The sequence below is a fragment of the Mytilus galloprovincialis genome, chromosome 3 (genome assembly GCF_965363235.1).
Source record: "Mytilus galloprovincialis chromosome 3, xbMytGall1.hap1.1, whole genome shotgun sequence".
Taxonomy (NCBI): domain Eukaryota; kingdom Metazoa; phylum Mollusca; class Bivalvia; order Mytilida; family Mytilidae; genus Mytilus; species Mytilus galloprovincialis.
In genome coordinates this window covers 8,384,079-8,404,636 of record NC_134840.1, presented here as the reverse complement: position 1 = coordinate 8,404,636, position 20,558 = coordinate 8,384,079, and the positions used below count along the sequence as shown (strand labels likewise).

General features: G+C 32.6%; 1 protein-coding gene across 2 annotated transcripts in view; it reads right to left on the bottom strand.

Moving 5' to 3' along the window:
• The window catches only part of LOC143067114 (putative cysteine desulfurase), a 32,462-nt gene that overhangs the window by 6,236 nt on the left and 5,668 nt on the right, over positions 1–20,558 (bottom strand). For both annotated transcript variants that reach the window (XM_076240161.1, XM_076240162.1), the window contains exons 3-18: positions 15,889–15,919; positions 15,412–15,528; positions 14,724–14,856; positions 13,354–13,419; positions 12,722–12,787; positions 12,163–12,304; positions 11,685–11,724; positions 10,719–10,777; positions 9,658–9,731; positions 9,023–9,133; positions 8,668–8,714; positions 7,692–7,896; positions 6,869–6,936; positions 6,221–6,259; positions 5,563–5,674; positions 2,389–2,544 (exon numbers count right to left, since the gene is read on the bottom strand). In XM_076240161.1, the coding sequence (XP_076096276.1) occupies positions 2,389–2,544; positions 5,563–5,674; positions 6,221–6,259; positions 6,869–6,936; positions 7,692–7,896; positions 8,668–8,714; positions 9,023–9,133; positions 9,658–9,731; positions 10,719–10,777; positions 11,685–11,724; positions 12,163–12,304; positions 12,722–12,787; positions 13,354–13,419; positions 14,724–14,856; positions 15,412–15,528; positions 15,889–15,919 (1,466 nt within the window). The remainder of the gene's footprint in view (positions 1–2,388; positions 2,545–5,562; positions 5,675–6,220; positions 6,260–6,868; positions 6,937–7,691; positions 7,897–8,667; positions 8,715–9,022; positions 9,134–9,657; positions 9,732–10,718; positions 10,778–11,684; positions 11,725–12,162; positions 12,305–12,721; positions 12,788–13,353; positions 13,420–14,723; positions 14,857–15,411; positions 15,529–15,888; positions 15,920–20,558) is intronic.

The window sequence follows — 20,558 nt, the reverse complement described above, 5'->3', positions numbered from 1 at the left end:
CTTCGTATTGTTTTCTATGTTATTTCTTATGTACAGTTATTTGTCTGTTTAGCCATTTTAAAGATAGTTCATACCGCAATGCTCTTCAACTTTGTAATTGTTTAGCTTTATAAATATTTTGATATGAGCGTCACTGATGAGTCTTATGAAGACGAAACGCGCGTCTGGCGTACTAAATTATTTAATCCTGGTACCTTTGATAACTAATTAAGCCATAGTGTTGTCAGTTTATTTTCGATTTATGAGTTTGACTGTTCCTCTTGAATCTTTCGCCTCTCTTTTCATAATTATATTAACTAGAATGTCCTAGGTATTGGCGTAAAAGAAAATAGCAGATGAAAAAATTGAAAAAAATGTATCAACTTAACAAGCAACTTAATTTAATAAAAACCGATTAATTATTTTAAAAAATAATTATTAGTTTTAAGGATGTATACGTCGGACCTTTCATGGATGGAAAATCATCAAAACTGGATACTTTCAAAGGTTCATAGCAAAAAAAGAAGTGCACAACCATATGATTTTTTTTCTTCACCAATGACTTGTTAAGACTTATAGGTACCTTTGATAACTATTATACACTTAAAAATCAGGTTTAGAAAAAAGTTTTTAATTCTAGAAATTTTTGGCTTCTCAGAGGTGAACATCCTTGAATTAAAGGGTAATAAATAATTTTGATATTATAATTGTACATTGAAACACTTTGCAACAAACTATAGGTTAAAAAAATATATAACTATGTTTTATATAAGAATTGAAAAAACTGTAAATAGTTAAAATTAAATATATAATCGGTTAAATCATTATATGCTTTCAGGGAACTGAATTCGATGTGTCTTGGTTTCATACTTAAAAGTTCAAAGGCAAATCTCATGCATCTTTCATATAAATACTAAGTACTTCAACTTATTTTATTTCTACGTTTGAATATATATATAAGCAAAAAAAAATCTTAATTTACCAAGGCAAAACTACAGGACCCAGTTTCATCCTATATATAAAAAAGAAGATGTGGTATGATTGCCAATGAGACAACTGTCCACAAGAGAACGGAAATAAAATCACTAATAAAATATGTTATTTATATTATGCGCATCAAATAATAATTTATAAATATAAAAACTTGATAGAAATTTGTGTTGAAACCATTTTGTTATCAAAAATTGCGGAACTGTTAAGAAAATTTACTTATCCAATAAAAGAAAAATGGAAAATAATGTGAGCAAATATCTTATCGTAATTTTGTCAACTTTTAACCAGTTCAAGCTTCGATTAGTGAAGTGTGCAAATTTTCAAATAAATATTACAATTACACTTAAGAATCTCTCTCCCCCCCCCCCCTCCCCCCATCTTTTTAATATTTTGTAATACTTCAAAAACATGAATGTATTTGTATGAGTAAATTCTGTTTTTTAACTGCTAAAATTACTAAACTTACTAAATTTGAAGATCTATCAAATGAATGTATATTTATACATGTAATATTAGAAATATAATTAAGAAACGACTTTAAATCAAGAATATATAACCAAATATGCATAAATTCCAGAGTTTAATTATTGCCTAAAATTATGTTCGGCAATAGGATGAATAATCATCATCAGATTTCAGGAAATAAGTTTAATGGCTGAAAATTTCAGGCAATAACTTAATGCCTAGGCGTTAGCTTATTGCCTAGGATTTAAGCTTAATGCCCAATTTCACTTATTGCCGCTAACATATATACTAAGTATACATATATATATATTCACTCCGGTTTATATGATCCGTTCATCCTATATTGACTCTTAAAATTCAAGAGTTTATCTAAAAATGAGGGTACTTTTTTCTAAAAATGAGGATACTTTTTATATGGCCTTCCAAATACCGTTTCGATCCCTAACATCACTGAAGAGACATTTATTGTCGAAATCCGGATCTGGTGTACTAAAAAAATATTGACACCGTATGTTTGTGGCATAACATCGTGGCCACAAGTTAAATTTTTTTTCTGTTTAGTATTAAATTCATATTAGGATCCATTTTGTTAAATCTTGTGATCAATTTTATTTGGCAATCGCCAATGGCAGTCAGCACGGTTAAAGAACATCAGTTGTTCGACCTGTTAGTAAAATGCGTTCTGTTTAAATATAATTTTTCACTTTTTTTGGTCTTTTGGAAAATGTTGTTTGTGCCCGTTTTTAGACCCTTCTACAACGAAATTTGTTTTACATGCACACGTATAAAAATTGCGGTTTTTATCCAACGCAATCATAGGTTTGAACGTAGTTTTCAATTTAGACTCATATATATAATTGACTTACCAAAAGTCCATACTTAAACAGTTATTCCTGGAAAACATGTCGTTTCATAAAATCCTCATCGTTTGTTTATATTTATATTGCTTACTTTAAATGAAGGTCCTTTCTTTACTGTAGAGTTCGTCATCGAGTCTAAATGCCTCTTGTGATTGAAGTCAAGATCTCGTAGACGAATTAGTGTATTTACGTCCATATGACCTTCTGCTCTCTGATGCCAAGTCCCAGACTGTCCATCGAAGGTATACTAATGACAAACAGGAAACCATAATTAAGACACTTTTAACATAGCCGAGAATGCTTAAACATTTTTTAAGTACTTTGGTTCTGTAACAGTTAAGAAATCATTGCTATCATAACCCTACCCTATTATACCTTCAGATGACGTTGACGTAACAGTTAAGAAATCATTGCTATCATAACCCTATCCTATTATACCTTCAGATGACGTTGACATTTAAAAATAAAATGACGATAAAGCAAAAGGTAAAATAATAAAAAAAAAAAAAAAAAGACTGAACTCCGAGGAAAATTTAAAAAGAAAATCCCTAATCAAAAGGCAAACAACTCGAAAGCCCAATCACATCAAAGGAATTGATAACAACTGCCATATTCCTGACTTATGGTACAGGCATTTTCTTATGTAGAAAATTGAAGATTGAACCTGGTTTTATGGCTAGCTAAACCTCTCACTTGTATGACAGTCTCATCAAATCCAATTATATTGTCAATGATGCATGAACAAAACAAACAGACATAATAGGTAAACATGTCAAATATACAGCAGTAACCATTGTGTTATAATCTTTATCACTTAAAAACAAACAAATATGTTACAAATGTGTGTCAAACGACACAATAGACCACATCTAAATAAATGGAGTTTATTACTCTGATACTACAGTTAGCGGACACAAGTGAGTTCCCATTCAAAAAAGGTCCAATCATTTCAACTAAAATCGATATTTTTCAAAACAATATTACCGAGAATTTTTATAAACGAGTTATAACATAAATACCATAAGATGTAGAAACGTTTAACATTCATTAGTTTATTTGGCCATAATATCATTCACTGATTTGATTTTCTGATGAGGTGAATACAAACAATTTAATTCAGGAAAACGTTGCTATGCATTCTAGCCAAAATGAAATCGTGAAAATTTGCATTTGTGTTCAACCAATCAGAAAATGAAAACGATCTTCACTGATACTATTGCCAAATAAACAATAAACCTTGAGACATTTATGCATTCTATGCACACGAAATGCTGATGCGTTATTTTGAGTTTATGCATCGTTAATTGTTAATTTTATACTTTTTTTATTTGGATATACTTTTTAGTATGAATATTATAATTTGAGTTAAATCTGTGAACATGAACTTCACACATCAACCGATTTATGACTTTAGAACACCGATTTACTACTGTTGCCTTTATCTAGTACACCTTTAATTGGTGTCAACCTTCAACGAACATGCACAATAGTGTGGCATAGCAACATAGAAAGTCAAAATTCAAGCTTATATCACCAACAAAAGCATTGTTTGCTTATATCACCAATGATAGCATTGTTAGCTCATATCACCAATGATAGCATTGTGAACTCATATCACCAATGATAGCATTGTTAGCTCATATCACCAATGAAAACATTGTTGGCTTAAATCACCAATTAAAGAATTGTTAGCTTATACAACAAATGAAACCATATTCATTTTATCTCACAAATGAAAGCATTATCCATCTTATCTCACCAATGAAAGCATAGCCATCTTATCTCTCCAGTTAAAGCATTGTCATCTTATATCACCAATGAAAGCATTGTTAGTAAGATATAAGAAGATCTGGTATGAGTGCCAATGAGACAACTCTCCATCCAAGTCACAACTTGTAAAAGTAAACCCTCATAGGTCAGAGTACGACATTTAACGCGGATCCTTGGCTAACACCGAAAAAATAAAGCTATAAAGTGCCCAAAATATGAATAGCGTTAAACCATTCAAACAGGAAACTCAACGGTATAATCTATACAAAAAAGCAACGAGAAACACTAATGAGCCCCATCAACAAACGACAACCACTGAACATAAGGTTTCTGACTTAGGACAGGTGCAAACTAATGAAGCGGGTTTCAACGTTTTAAAGGGGCACGAAATATAGGGAAAAATATGATAGATTATTGTTCAATCAATAATGAAAGTGAAATAAAAATTCGCTTTTAGCAACCAGTTCGATTCAGTTTTGTCAAAACGTGCTAAAAAACTGAATTATCAATTCGACGTCATCAGGTCCGTATTCGTGTTAACTTCGATTAAAACTCTTTGCTACAGATAGGTTACACATGAACCAGGCGTGCTCAGCTAGTAAAAGGAAAATAATGTCAACATTGAAAGTTAAACTAGGGTAAACCATTGACCGATTCGATATACAAATCATTCTTATGCAGGTAAAAACGATTACTAAGACATTGTTTTAACCTATAATATGAAATCAAACATACATTAGAAAAAATCAAATTGTACGAGCTCGCCATCTATTTATATCTATGTTTATGTTTGAAACGGGCTATATAACCGTCGTCAGTCCTCGGAAGGTCGCATCGATGGTTAATTAGAAGGCGTCTAGACAAAATTACTCACGAAATGCTAATACGTAATTTTGAGTTGATGCATCATAAATTGTTTATGTTACATTTTTTTATTTGGATATTTGTTTTAGTATGTTATAAGTCGAATGTGAGAATTTAAGTCTAATTGGTGAACAGGAATTTGACAGCTCAATCGATTGATGGCTTTTGAACACCGGTACTAGTATACTGCTGCTGTCCTTATCTAGTACCGTTTCATAGGCGCCAACTTTTACCGAACCTGAAACAATAGTGTAACCTCACAGTAAAGAAGACACAATATTAGCTTATATCACTAATGAAAGCATTGTTAGCTGATATCACCAATGAAAGCGTTGTTAGCTGATATCACTAATGAAATCATTGTTAGCTTATATCACCAACGAAAGCATTGTAAGCTTATATCACTAATGAAAGCATTGTTAGCTGATATGACCAATGACATAATTGTTAGCTTAAATCACCAATTAAATAATTGTTATCTTATATAAAAAAAAAATAAAGCATTGTAATCTTATATTTCAAATGCAAGCATTGTTAGCGTAAATTACCAATGAAACCCTTGTTAGCTCATATCATCCTAGAAATCATTGTTTCTACTACATTTCGAACATTGTTAAATATTTTGCCTTACCTGAGGTAAAAGTTTCCATCCATGCTTTGTAACCATGTCAACAGCTTGTATTATATAATTGATGTGCTCATCATCATTAAAATATGGCAGATTAAGTCTGGTGAATCCTGGCCTAATTATCAAATATACATCTATAAAGTTTATGGCAATGAAAAACTATTCAATTATACATTATTTGAACTAGTGTGCTTTAAATCAAACTTAACACATTAGTAGATATAACCGCTGTCAGTTAGATTGTATGATAATGTTAGGCCATTTTACTTTTCTTGAGTGGCAATGTTCAATTAAACAGCTATATGATCGTCTCCTGAGACAGCTTTCTACATTAGTGAGTACTTTTGACGCTGCTTTCCGAATTATGTGGTGTCGTTCTTTCTTACCCTGTTTAAATTGGCTTCAAACTTGCATATGAATGACACTCTCCTGATAGAAGTGTTTAAAACTTTTATCGGCATCTACGGTGTTTAAAATAAATTGATAGATGATACTCAAAAAATATCGTCGCGAAAAAGGGACGAGAGTAAATGATCAATTGGAATCAGTGATGAGAACAAATGTATTGGGCAAAATAAAAGGAAGGATGTATCTAAATCAGAAACGCTCAAAGCCGAATATATCATAGCCACGGATATAGAGTATCATCAGAATAACTTACTTTACTATTTCCAGTTTTGTTGGTCCATTCTTTTCGTACCTTTGTAAAACAGATATAAATGTTAAATGGGTATATGGAGAATATAGTTTATACAATTGTCATATGATTATACAATGTAGAACATTGGTATAGTTAACGTTATTATAAATCGCCTCAGTCTTCCTGGTCGTACGGCCGGTGCTCGACTTGTCGAGTCTCCAGTGCTTGCATAGAATTACTGGTATGTCCTATTTGGTTTGTGTATTAAATAAATTAGTGTTATTCATATATCAGGTCTTTTAATTGTCATTGGATTGTGTTTGTCATGATCAAAATAACGATTGAATATTAAACAAACTTCACGTCTTCAACAAAGAGCAACACTCCCTTCTAACAATAAAACCTACGATGAGGGGATAGATAATCCGTCCACCTTCGTGAGATGTATAAATAGGTAGCTATATCCTGTCAGGTTGATGACAGAGCACATTTGCAAATATTCATTTGTTTTACTATCTTTTTTATTTGGTCGTCCAATCATCCAGTGATTCATGGAACTGTACATTCTTATTGACTCACTTATTGGACTTTTTTCTCCTTGTCTCATCAGATATAATGAAATATAAGCTATTGGACATTAAGCAAACTATAAATTCAAATAATACGAACCCCTGACGTTTATCTTTTAGATAAGTAATGTATTTCTTTGTTAGAGGTTCCGATAGGCCCATCAAATCCTACAAGAAATATTTACGTTACAACATTGAAACAATATAAAAAAATAATGCCTTCTTCTAGTTCTTTCTCACTAATTTTGATATTCATTTAATTTTAACTTCGGACAAGAAATATCTTCAGTAGAATTCTTATTAAAAATGTGTTTTATATGTGAAATAATAGAAACAATTCCGATAAATGAAACACTTGGGACCTAATATACTCACAAATACCTATATGCCTAGCAAAAATACTTTTGGCTTTAACTATATTTTATGATAATACTTCATAGAACCTGTTAGGAGGGTTTGGTGTTTCATTGGTGAAACGTTTTCCCTGTTTCCCAGTTCTAAACCGGCAGCTGTAACCATCTCAGCTAGTTTCTTGTTGTAACAATCATTTTTGTATCCTGCTTAGTATCTACTTTGATTTCCTTGTTCACAATAGTGGTCATTCTGATGATAGCTGGACGGTATAGCTTTTTTTTATATCAGGTTTTGGACCTGTAAAACCTATGGTCTAGATAGGTAAAGAGGGGTGTAAGCGCAAACACCGAAAAATCAAAACATATTTTGTGAATGTACTAAGTCAGGCTGTCTGGGATAGACATTGTTCGTAACTGTTTTTATTTGTAGGCTGTATTTTTCCTAAGAAGTTTGGAGTTTCTGTCGTTTGTTGTCCTCTCCAATATTGTTCACGATTCCAATTATCCTTTTTATGTACTATAATAACATTTTATATATTTGAAAAAAGTATTCCACTATTTAAAACCTACCTGTCCATATGGACCAGCACATGCGCAGCCACTTCTAGCTTGTATCCCAAATAATTCATTCAGCAATAACGAAATGAAATTATGATGAACAAGTTTACCAGAAGCATGATGGATAGTCAAAAAAGAAAATATTGGTATTCGATTTGCGGTTTGACTTCCCAAAATATGAATACTTGGATTAATCGACCAGATATTGAAAGCTTTCCTTTAAAGAAATAAAGTCAAATTCACAATACAATAGATAATCTGTAATATTAAAAATGACGAGAAAAATGATAGTATTCTTTTACCTTTTATGAAAATATGTGTTTTCGAAACGCTTCCGGATTTATATGAATTAATATTATTAGACAAAACATGTCCCTTAAATGAATATTTCGTAAGCCTGGATAGCATATCACAAGGCAAAATTGAGATATTGCAAAGTCCCGTAAATTTATAAACACACCCGGAAAGTCCCAATCGAATAACTTATAATACATGACGGCGAACTGTGTGTTGATCAATTCATTTGTAAATCATGCTTCAAAAAAAGTAGACAGAGGAGCTTTCCACTCTCTCACTCTCTCACGACTGCCAGGCTGCAGTAGTATTTAACTGTCGTGTGTTTAAAACAATTTTAACCAGATATTGAAAATCAATAAATGTGTTCTCTAGCTATATCTTACTACAGCATAATGTTTTCAAAACATGACCATCATTTAGAAAAATGACATATATGCATTAACTGAAATCTATAGATTGAGTCGATATAATTGTTGGTGACCAGTTAGTTAGAAGCAAGTTGATTTTGAGAGTTTGCTTCAGTTAAAAATGAAAACTGACGTTCTTTTTATTTTATTTTTTGGTGTATTGGTCTCGAATTGATGTACACCCCACATGTCCTCTATTCATATTAAATTCGTAGCATCAGTACCTCTTTCTTGCAATTGCTTCTTATTTCATTTTTATATCTTTTTTTAGGTATTATACATACTGACAAGCCTCTTCTTCTCTATGGTGTATTAGATCTGTACCAACATTCTAAAATATAAAGTCTTCAATTGGAAAAATAATAACGTCTTACTTATAGATTGCATTTAGAAGTGTAAGATTTTTATACGATATTTTTGTTGTTGTAAAGAAGACCAGTTGATGGGTTTTTATTCCTATTCAGTCAAATAGAATAACATAGGTGCTTGTTCAATATTTTGGATAATAATAAGAGTAAGAATATTAAAATAAGATTATTTATTATTCCAACCAAGGGCCCTTGATGGGCAGCATGACATCATTTTCAGAGAAATATGAATGAAATTGGTTCTATTTCAATGCATTAGTAAAAACCTTGCCTGTTTCAGTTGAAACACTAGTCCTGTCCTGATACAGCCGATGATATCTGGTGTCCCTCCCTCTTCTCTGTCTTCTATATTACTGCTATAACAATGTATTTGTCTCGTCACCTTTTAGCAAAATAAAGTTTGGATTTTTATCTTCTATATTACTGCTATAACAATGTATTTGTTTCGTCACCTTTTAACAAAATAAAGTTTGGATTTTTATCTTCTATATTACTGCTATAACAATGTATGTGTTTCGTCACCTTTTAACAAAATAAAGTTTGGATTTTTATCTTCTATATTACTGCTATAACAATGTATTTGTTTCGTATCCTTTTTACAAAATAAATTTTGGATCTTTACTAATTATTTATACATCTGAACTGCAGAATTTTTAATTCCAACTTACTCAATTTCCATATGTATAGTATGTTATAGAAATGAAAAGAGAGTTTATTTTTCTTGAATATGTTAATAGCTTGAAATATAATATATCACAAATTTATTTGGAATGTAATCAAAGTGCAGAAACGGAAGAGTAAGGAGTGTACAAAATGCACACTCCAAATTATTTCCAATAGATTATATTAAAAGTTCTATATATTTGTAATGAATGATATGTAAATTCACTATTTCATTTGACTTACGTATATAACAGTTCCTCCTCCAGTTCTATCAGGAACAGAATTTTTGAATATCCATTTCTTTGCGAAAAGTATACCTGAAATGGTTAACTAATTTCGGTATCAATACTTCCATTACGTGATAATATCATACGTATTAAAAACATACATACATTTGTAAATGTATAAGAGTATTTGCTGTTACTGAAAGCTAATTCAAAGACAAATAACAACTGATAAAATTTACTATGTGTGCCAGCCTAAAACGTAAATCCACACAGCCCCAAAACATTTGTACAAAGAGATCGTATGCAGTCTGAGAACAGCGAGACCAAGTGAAAATCAAAAATATAAATACTCAAAATGTGTGAGATCATAACTGAAATTAAGTAGTAAAACGTGAGTTAACGTTATATCAGACCAAACCAACTTAATAGCAAAACTGAACAAGTATGTTTTAGACTAATTAACAAATATAACAAATGTTACAACCGATACAGAACAGTATTCACAAAATTTTCTACAATGTAAAATGATAACCTTCTAATAATACATCTAACTGGACCATGTAGTGAGTAACATGGATCATGTTAAAATTCATAAACTTCTTAGTTATAGAATCCATTCAGCGTAAGATTCCGATGCGATTAAAAAAAAAGCTATTCCGAGTCGGGAATATGACAGTAGTTTTCATTTCGCTTCATGTGTTCGATCTTTTGATTTTGACATTTAATATCAAAAGGACCTTCCTTCTTGAATTTCCTTAGAGTTCGATATTTTTTGTTAATTCACTTTTGTTACATCACTGCCGTAAAAATTAGGATCTGGGATCTCGTTTGTAATCGGATTTCCATACCTTGACATGTTCACTAGGATTTGGTATATTATTAGTAATAAGATTTATACACCTTGAGATGTTCCCTAATGATTTGGTATCTCGTTTATAATCAGATTTCTACACCTTAATTTGTTCACTTAGGATTTGGTATCTCGATAATGATAGGATTTCTACACCTTGACTTACTCACTTAGAATATGGTGTTTCGATTGTAAAAAGATTTCTACACCTTGACTTGTACATTTACCTGGAGTTCCCGGACCGCCAACAAATTTATGTGGACTCAGAATGATAGCATCCTTATAACTACAAAAGAATATAAATCAAAACTGCCATAATTATCAATAGACCTCAATAGGTAAACATACAAACATATAATTGATCAATTGGTCATAGTTATTAAATACTGACCGAGAATAAAAACTAAGCGTTGATCCGAAACTTCAGAACAGCTATCTTTAGACCAGTTTGATTGAAAAACTTTATTGTAGAAAAGCTTAGGTAGTAAATCCATCAGGAAGGGTTGACCTTAGGTTGTTGTTTTGACGGTCGTTAAAATTGTTGGTGGTCCGGAGTAAACCTCCAGAACTTTATTAAAACAAGAATGTGTCCCCAGTACACGGATGCTCCACTTTCACCATCATTGTCTATGTTCAGTGGACCGAAAATTGGGGTCAAAACTAATTTGGTTTTAAAATTAGAAAGATCATATCATAGGGAACATGAGTACTAAGTTTCAAGTTGATTGGACTTCAACTTCATTAAAAACTACCTTAACCAAAAACGTTAACCTGAAGCGGGACAGGCGGACGAACGAACGAACGAATGGACGAACAGACGGACGGACGCACAGACTAGAAACATAATGGCCCTCTTCTATCGTAGGTGCGGCATAAAAACAATCATTTTACGCATTGTAATCTTATCTGATTTTCTTATGCTTTTATACACATAGTTTACTTGACGTTTTGCTGCCATAAAGATCTTTTAACGGTAACACAATCAATCTCAAGCATCATAATTTCTTTGATTCCGAGACATTTGTCACAGGCGAAACGAACGCTGTAATTTTGCAATAGACTATTACAGTTTCAAAAAATAAATAAGTGGCTTGCTTTTAATAATTTCTTTGGTGATAGGTTTTATTCAACCGATTTTTATACTTGTTTAATAGGTAAAAATTACATGGAAAGGGACTAATCAAATTGCTTACCCTTTTTCTGATGAATTCATGTCCATTTTCAGATAAGGACCTTGATAAAAGACAAATAGTAACATTACAGTATGTAGTTATACATTGCAGATTAAATATATATTTACATACATCATTTTGATATAGATTTCTTATCTTTTGTCAGACTCAGCAATAGAAACAATGATATAATTTGTGTATCCGTTTAAGTGGAGGAACATCTCGGTTTTTTTTTTTTTTTTTTTTTTATTTGATTAAAATGCAAAAGGAACATTAGACCGACCTATAATTGTTCAGGATTTCCTTTTCTGAAAGTGTCATAAAACAAAAATTGACTGTGTTTTTTTTTTATTTCCAGCAAAGCTTTATACATATTTCTAGGGGGAAATAATAAATTCAAATTGACATTTTAATTCAATAGATACACTGATTTCAGATGTTTATGGCACTAATATATAAAGATTGGCGAATGAGTTGTTCGTTTATCATTAGAGATTACCTCCTGAAGCGTAATCAAACACAGCTAAAGCCCCGTGAGTGTGTGCTAACACTGCTACGGTATCTGTGTCTGTTAGAATGCCTGTGACATTACTGCATGCTGACATCACGACTAAAACATGTTGCCTTTTCTCTTTCCAAAACTGAAAAACAAAATAAACGAAAAACTTTAAGCCAATTTGTTTTTTAAAAATGTTTGTATGAAGCCATTTATTTCGTTCATGATTCTTTCATGGATGAATTTGGAAAAAAGTACTACATATCTATGTGTATAAAATTATTATTGAAAATAAGGTATTATTTTATCAGAGCCCTTCGTTTTTTAATGCTGATCGGTTCTATCAAATTGCACTATTACCTTTAAATGAATTGATTGCTTGCAAACACATGTTTTTGAACAAGTAGAAAGATCTACGACTGAACCCCTGATTTGACAAAGGTAAACAAATTCAATGTACATTATATTTATTAACATACTAAACCGGGAAACATATTATAAATTTTCATTGGTGCTGCTGTCTGATATCTGTGAAATAAGTCCGGAAATTTATATATGTTACCTTCAACTCTTCTTCAAGATGTGTAATATCAACATAACCATTTTCATCATCTTTAATACGAACAACCTGAGTTCAAATAAAAACAATCACACTACAAATGCCAGAAAGTGAAGTTTAAAAAAAAGTAAATTTATACTCAATTGAAACTATTGAGAACAATATTTCAAAAACCTTGAAAAAGGGAAAATATACAAATACCGTTTCAAAAATAAGGATGTTTAACCTTCAAGTCAAGAGCCTGTAATTCAGTAGTTGTCGTTTGTTGTCGTTTATCATTTTTGTTTTTCGTTCATTATTTTGTTCAGAAATTAGTCAATCGTTACTTTTCTTGTTTGAACTGTTTTATATTTGTTATCGGGGGCTTTAAAAGCCTTGTTATGCGGTTTGGATTTTGCCGATTTTTGACGGCAGTACATTGGCATATATTTGCTTACTTCTATATCATTTGGTTTCTATCGGAAAGTCGTCTCATCGGCAATTTTGCGCTGACATCAATCAATCAACAATGCAATATATGTCATTCTATTTACACATTACACGTACTATTGTGAAAATTGTTATATTTTTTATTTTTTATGTATTAACAAAAAAATATGCATTTACTGAAATTTAAGCTAGACTGGTATACTAACTTGTGTTCCATACTCCCTCCAAAGGAGTGTGTTAGAATGGTGCTCATATGGTCCAACTATCACAACCTAAACAAAAACTCAGATATGTTAACTTACTCTTTGAGTACTCTTTGGTCAATATTAGTCTTTATTTTGTTTCTACAAACTGGCATATTAGAATATATTAACTTATGAAGAAAATGAAATAAGAAGTAAGAACAATTGACACTGCTGGTTACTGAAATAATCAGACCGAGTGTTTATTTTTGGAACAAAAAACACTGCTGGTTATTAAAATTATCAGTGTTGATTTTGGAACCAATGACACTGCTGGTGATTAAAATGGTCAGTGTTTATTTTTGACCAATGACACTGTTGGTTATTAAACTGGTCAGTGTTTATTTTCGAAACAATGACACTGCTGGTGATTAATACAGGCAACCGTAATTATACTTCTGTTCGAAATTAATAATTCGATTGAGAGAAAAACAAATCCGGGTTACAAATTAAAACTGAGACAAACACATCAAATATAAGAGGAGAACTACGACACAACAGAAACACAACACTAAAATGTCACACACATAGAAACGAACTATAATATAACAATGGTCATTTTCCCGACTTGGTACAGGACATTTTAAGAAAAAAAATGGTGGGTTGAACATGGTTTTGTGGGTAGCCAAATCTCCCGCTTAAATGGAAATGTCAAATACAACACTAAAATGACAAAATTACATAACAGGACTACAAAACAAAAACAAAAACACTAAAGTGCAACAAAAACACAGAGAAACGAATTATAAGATAAAAATTACCATTTTCCTGACTTGGTACAGGATATTTTAAGAAAAAAATGATGGGTTGAACCTGGTTTTGTGGCTAGTCAAATCGCCCGCTTTTATGGCAATGTTAAATATATTATTAAAATGACAACATTACATGAAAGAACTACAATACAAATAAATTGGTGAATATATAGGACAGAGAAACACACAAATTGTAGCTATCAAAATTTACCAAGTTTATTATTTGTTTTAGTCAGACGCGCGTTTCGTCTACACAAGACTAATCAGTGACGCTCAGATAAAAAAAAGTTCGAAAGTTTATTTTAAAACAAATGACACAGCTGGTTTTTAAATTGATTGGTGTTTCAGAGATTGTTTCGTGTTTGTTGTAGAAACCTATTTCACTGCGTCCCATTTGTTAATTAAACTTTTCTAACAGTTGCATGATTTGGTTTACAAATTTTCTTTTCTCTTTCTTCCTTTACGGTTTTCCCCTTTACACTTGCAACATGCGATTGCTGAATTAGGAGCGATTTGTTGAAATGATTTTTACATGTAATTGATAACACAAAGACTAGAGTAAATCCACACTCAATACTTTACCGTTTCTTCAGCCACTCTAACCAAGTTTATCTTTAAAGCCCACGCTAATTTATGGAAGGCTGAAGTAGAACCACTACCAGTAAAAATAGCTACGTCATTCTTGCCACAATTCACACATTCTTTAATTATATGCCTTGAAAAAATAACCCAGAAACACTTGTAAATGTAAACGACTAATGTTTGATTTGTACCCGTCCAACAGACACTGTTCCATTCCGAATCACTCCGACAGTTATCTGCTTGTATCTTGTCCTTTAAAACGTATCTTAAACAATGTTAAATATTCTTAAGGAATTCTTGGATTAAATTTATGTTTCAGTTCTCTACATTTACAAATTAACACGTGCATTGCTGTAAAAGGGAATTTCCTGAATGATAATGCTGTTATTTTATTTACAAGCTTTTAAATGAAACGTTGAGGACGAGAATTTTTATTACAACAGGGCTGTATTCTAATTTTTGATAGACCACAAGGTAAGATTAATTAATTCGTTTTCATAGTCGATTGTGGTGTAAACCGAGTAAGTATATGGCTTTATGGTGACAATTGTGATAATATAAAATAAGGACATGTGTTATGATTGCAAGTGAGACAATATTCACCAGATTCCATTTGATGTGGATTCAAGCAACTAAAATTCACCGTAAGTCATTCCCCAAGTACGATGTTATACAGTCAACCTCTTACCTGGCTTCTTCTCTGAGTTTAGTAGTCTGTAGAGCATTGTGACCAGTAGAAGAATGCGTATTAGCATAGACCGGTAATACATGCTGTCTAATTGTATCCTCTATAAATGCTAAGCATCTGAAATATTTAACAATTCGAAAAGAACAAAAAATGTACCACAAAGTGCTCGTAAGCACTGATTGGTATAGATTTCTTTAATTTATAAGCGAGAATCAAAATTAAATATTGGATTGTATTTTAATTGGTCGAAATTGAAAATACATTCAGGACATAGGAAAATAACTCCAATTTTAAAGATAACTTTAAAAATGATATCATTGATATTTTTAGAAACATATGTTAGATTCGTGCACTTTGCAAAACATACTTTCTTGGTCGTTTTGAATATATGAACATACATTTCATTGATAAGATTCTAGAAGTGTTCATGGATACGATAAGTTAACCAAGTCCGAATTAAGCAAACTTAAAACCTACCTTCCAGATGCTGTATAATCACAGTAAACAACTGAAAAATAACAGCAACTGCTATATAATTACTTTGTTGTATAATGCAAATTTTATTTGTTTTTACTTGAATCTTATAATCATAAAACTTCATGCAATAATTACACAAAATAGATATTTACAATTCCATAATCTATATATATGATAATGGAATTGTAACATCTCCATGCCTTATATATCATGTACTGTAGTACGACGCTAGATTAAAACTGACGAGGAAAGGTAACACACGGCCACCGAAAGCTTTATTATTGTGAAGCCCAGGTGGTCGTGTGGTCTAGTGGGACGGCTACAGTTATCGTAGAGTGGTTGTTTCGGACACAAATTAAGGCTTAGTAAATAAGAACGTCTGCTTGCAATGATACTTGTATTGAACTCTGAAAAGCTAACGTCACAACAACGATGACGTCGTTTACATGGAGAGCGGTAGCGGGAACACCTCATGTGCAATTCTTAACATTCTGGGGGCCCGCAAATGAATTTAATCACAATAAAATGAAAATAAATTATGAAAATTTCACTTTGAATTACTGTCTCTGAAAACTTTGAATCGCTTTAACTGTCTTTGATCATGAGCACGAATAAAATAAAATTATTTCTGTAATAAAGCACGAACAGTTAACAGTCCATAAAATTATACGATAGTCTCATTTGGTCCACATCTTTATCTTTTCCTTTGCATCGGTCTTCGCTCGTCTGGCGGGTAGTACTTCATCACGGTCCTACATATTCTTCAGTTGTCAGTTCTAGCGGATATAATAAGTGCGGTTCCTTTTTAAGTCTTTTAATAACATTTTCTTTTCTCCATTTTGAAATCTCTTTGTTCACTGGTGAAGGTGTGTGATCATCTTTCCGGGATAAAGTATCGAAATGTATGTTGTCATGGTTACTTATACATGTTTTCTGATATGAATCTAATACTTGAAATACTTTCTTTCGCCCTGTCCTCTTGTCAATATGTTCAATACCAAATGATTCTGTCTTCCGTAACTTCTCCGGGTTGCACTCTTCTGTCTTTTGTGATATCCTTACATTCATTGTAGCTGTTTGCTGGTTATTGTAGCTTGGTGTACCGTGAAGTGGTCCTGATAATAAATATCCAATTCTTGATTTCACGGCAGTAGGTCCCTCGCCTCTAATGACATGGTTTTCTACAACTGACCAATAGTAGTCAGCTCCTACGAGTACTGAGATGTGAAAATTATCATTCGCGGTAACTGGATGAGCGAGTTCTATTCCTGATAAATACGGCAATTTTGCGGCTTTACGGATGTACGTTTTGAGCGGTGCGGCGATTTCAGGTACGATCAATACTCTGATTGGCAATTGTCCTTCATCTGTTAGCAAATAAATAATACTAGTTTTTAAGTGTCTAATTGTTGTACTTTCTGCACTGTCCCCAAATCCGGATAAGTTTAAAGTCTCTGTGCCAGTTATTGATAACTGTAATTTAGCGGCTAGGTCTTTTGTGATGAACGATCTCTGTGCTCCTTCATCAAAAAGAATGTTGGCATCTGAACAGTGTCGTCCCGATCTTACAGGATTAATTGCAGTTTTGAGCAAAACATTTGTGTTTGCCTGTGAATGTGAAATTGTGTCCGGTTCCTTCGCGTTGTGTTGTATGGTACTTACGTTTACACTGTCTAGATAATCATTATGTGTATTCTCTTTACATAAACTTGTGTGATGACGCTTGTCACACTTTCTGCATGATTTGATTGACTTACAATCAACCAAATTGTGATGTCCTAAACAGTTGAAACATAAGCGGTCTCTTTTTACTATTGACATGCGGTCTTTATATTCAGTTACTTTGGTACAATTTACCGAGGCGTGTGCTTCGTGACAATAATCGCACTGTTTAGATTTGAAGTTAGTGTTTTGGTGATTCTTATTTTGGTGGCTGTGACTTGATTGTCGATTTCGGGGTTTTGTGTTCGTCAAAAATGTTGCAGTAGCGGTAAGATTTTCATGACTGTCTGTTGAGTTACTGGCTTCCATGATATTTATTTCATTAAATATGCCTTTTCGTAAGTCTGCTAAGCGTATGTTTCTGGACCCAAATTCTCTTGCAAGGTTTTTTCGAATTTCCCCTGGTAGTTTGTTCAATATTATTGGCACTAACAGCGCTCCGTATGAATCATCAGTTTGTCCTAGTGATTCTAAACCTCTTATGTAAATTTCAATGTTGTCATAAAAATGTCGGAGGTTGAAAAGTGTGTACCTAGGCGACGTAATATCAATAAGTTCCTGCATATACCTCTGTGTAATTTTATGTTGCTGACCATATCTTTCTTGTAATAGGGAAATTGCCTTTTCATAGTTTGCATTAGTGAGCGCAAAACCTGTCACTGATTTTAGAGCTTCATCGTGAAGTAACGATTTCAAATAATTGAATTTTTGGACGTTGCTTAAGGTTGGGTTCGTATGCACGGCTGTCTCAAATGAGTCCCAAAATGATTGCCATTGAAGTATATCTCCATCGAAAGTAGGGAGATTCAACTTGGGTAGTTTGTTGTATTCACTAGTTGAGCTAAAGGATGGGCGAAAATCTGACAAACGGTAATTTGAATTGTTCTGATGTTCTGTATATGAAGAGTTTATAGTATGAACGGGTTGAGTAGTTTCTATGCGTGGAGTAAAACTTTCTGCGTGTGTATTCAACGCTGTAGCTTTGACTAAGATAAATTTGTTGACTTGACGAATTTCTGCTTCAACGATCTCTGTTTCAATATCTCCGTCGTCCAGTTCCTGTACTATGTCCTCATCTAACTTGCGTAATATTTCTTGCTTCCGTTTCAGACTATCCAATATGTTTGACAAATCCTCCGTGTCCACGGTTCCATCTTCTTCCTGTTGAACGTCTTCAAATTTCTTTATCAGTCTGGAAACTGCACTTCTATGTCCTGCTCGTATCGAACGTAGCTTCAGATTCATCCTGGTCTCGGTACCAATATTGTAGAGTGGTTGTTTCGGACACAAATTAAGGCTTAGTAAATAAGAACGTCTGCTTGCAATGATACATGTATTGAACTCTGAAAAGCTAACGTCACAACAACGGTGACGTCGTTTACATGGAGAGCGGTAGCGGGAACACCTCATGTGCAATTCTTAACAACAGTGCAGGCGATTTGGTGTCACGATATCTCAGTAGCATGGGTTCGAATCCCGGCGAGGGAAGAACAAAAAATTTGCAAAAGCAAATTTACAGATCTAACATTGTTGGGTTGATGTTTAGACAAGTTGTATAAACGAGTCTACATTGAAAACTACGTTCAAACCTATGATTGCGTTGGATAAAAACCGCAATTTTTATACGTGTGCATGTAAAACAAATTTCGTTGTAGAAGGGTCTAAATACAGCACAAACAACATTTTCCAAAAGACCCAAAAAGTGAAGAATTATATATAAACAAAACGTATTTGACTAACAGGTCGAACAACTGATGTTCTTTAACCCTGGTGACTGCCATTGGCGATTGCCAAATTAAATTGATCACAAGATGTAACAAAATGGATCTTAATATAAATTTATTACTAAACAGATAACAAGTAACTTGTGGCCACGATGTTATGCCACAAACACAAGGTGTTAATATTTTTTTGAACACCAGATCCGGATTTCAACAATAAATGTCTCTTCAGTGATGTTAGGGATCGAAACGGTATTTCGAAGGCCATATAAAATGTACCCTCATTTTTAGATAGACTCTTGAACTTTAAGAGTCAATAAAGGATGAACGGATCATATAAACCGGAGGGAAAATATGATACAAGCCCAAACGAAAAAAATATAAACGAGTCTAAATTGAAAACTACGTTCAAACCTATGATTGCTTTGGATTAAAACCGCAATTTTTATACGTGTGCATGTAAAACAAATTTCGTTGTAGAAGGGTCTAAATACAGCACAAACAACATTTTCCAAAAGACCAAAAAAGTGAAGAAGTATATTTAAACAAAACGCATTTGACTAACAGGTCGAACAACTGATGTTCTTTAACCCTGCTGACTGCCATTGGCGATTGCCAAATAAAACTGATCACAAGATGTAACAAAATGGATCTTAATATAAATTTAATAATAAACAGAAAACAAGTAACTTATGGCCACGATGTTATGCCACAAACACAAGGTGTCATTATTATCTAGATTTCGACAATATATGTCTCTTCAGTGATGTTAGGGATCGAAACGGTATTTGGAAGGTCATATAATTTATCCTAAATTTCAGATAGACTCTTGAATTTTTAGAGTCATATTTTCATATAAAAAAATATATATTTATAAATGAAAATATGGAGATGTGGTATGTCAGGCAACCAATGAGACAACTATCCACCAAATTCCAAATATAGTGGATGTTGTTTTAAAATAACTATTTTATAATTACTCTGTTGTATAAAACAGGATGTACAAGTGAAGAAATCTTCGCTTCCGTTAAGGTTAGAAGTCTAAAATTACTGGAAAAAACAGAAAACGCTCAAATTTCATCTAATGGGTTCAATCGAATTTGAAATAATCAATATCATACAGTTTGAGAGTATTCACATAATTCGGCAGACGGGGTTGTAGCTAGGACAATTTTGAAGTAGATATTCCATCCATAACACATGAAAAATGAAAAATGATGAATATGT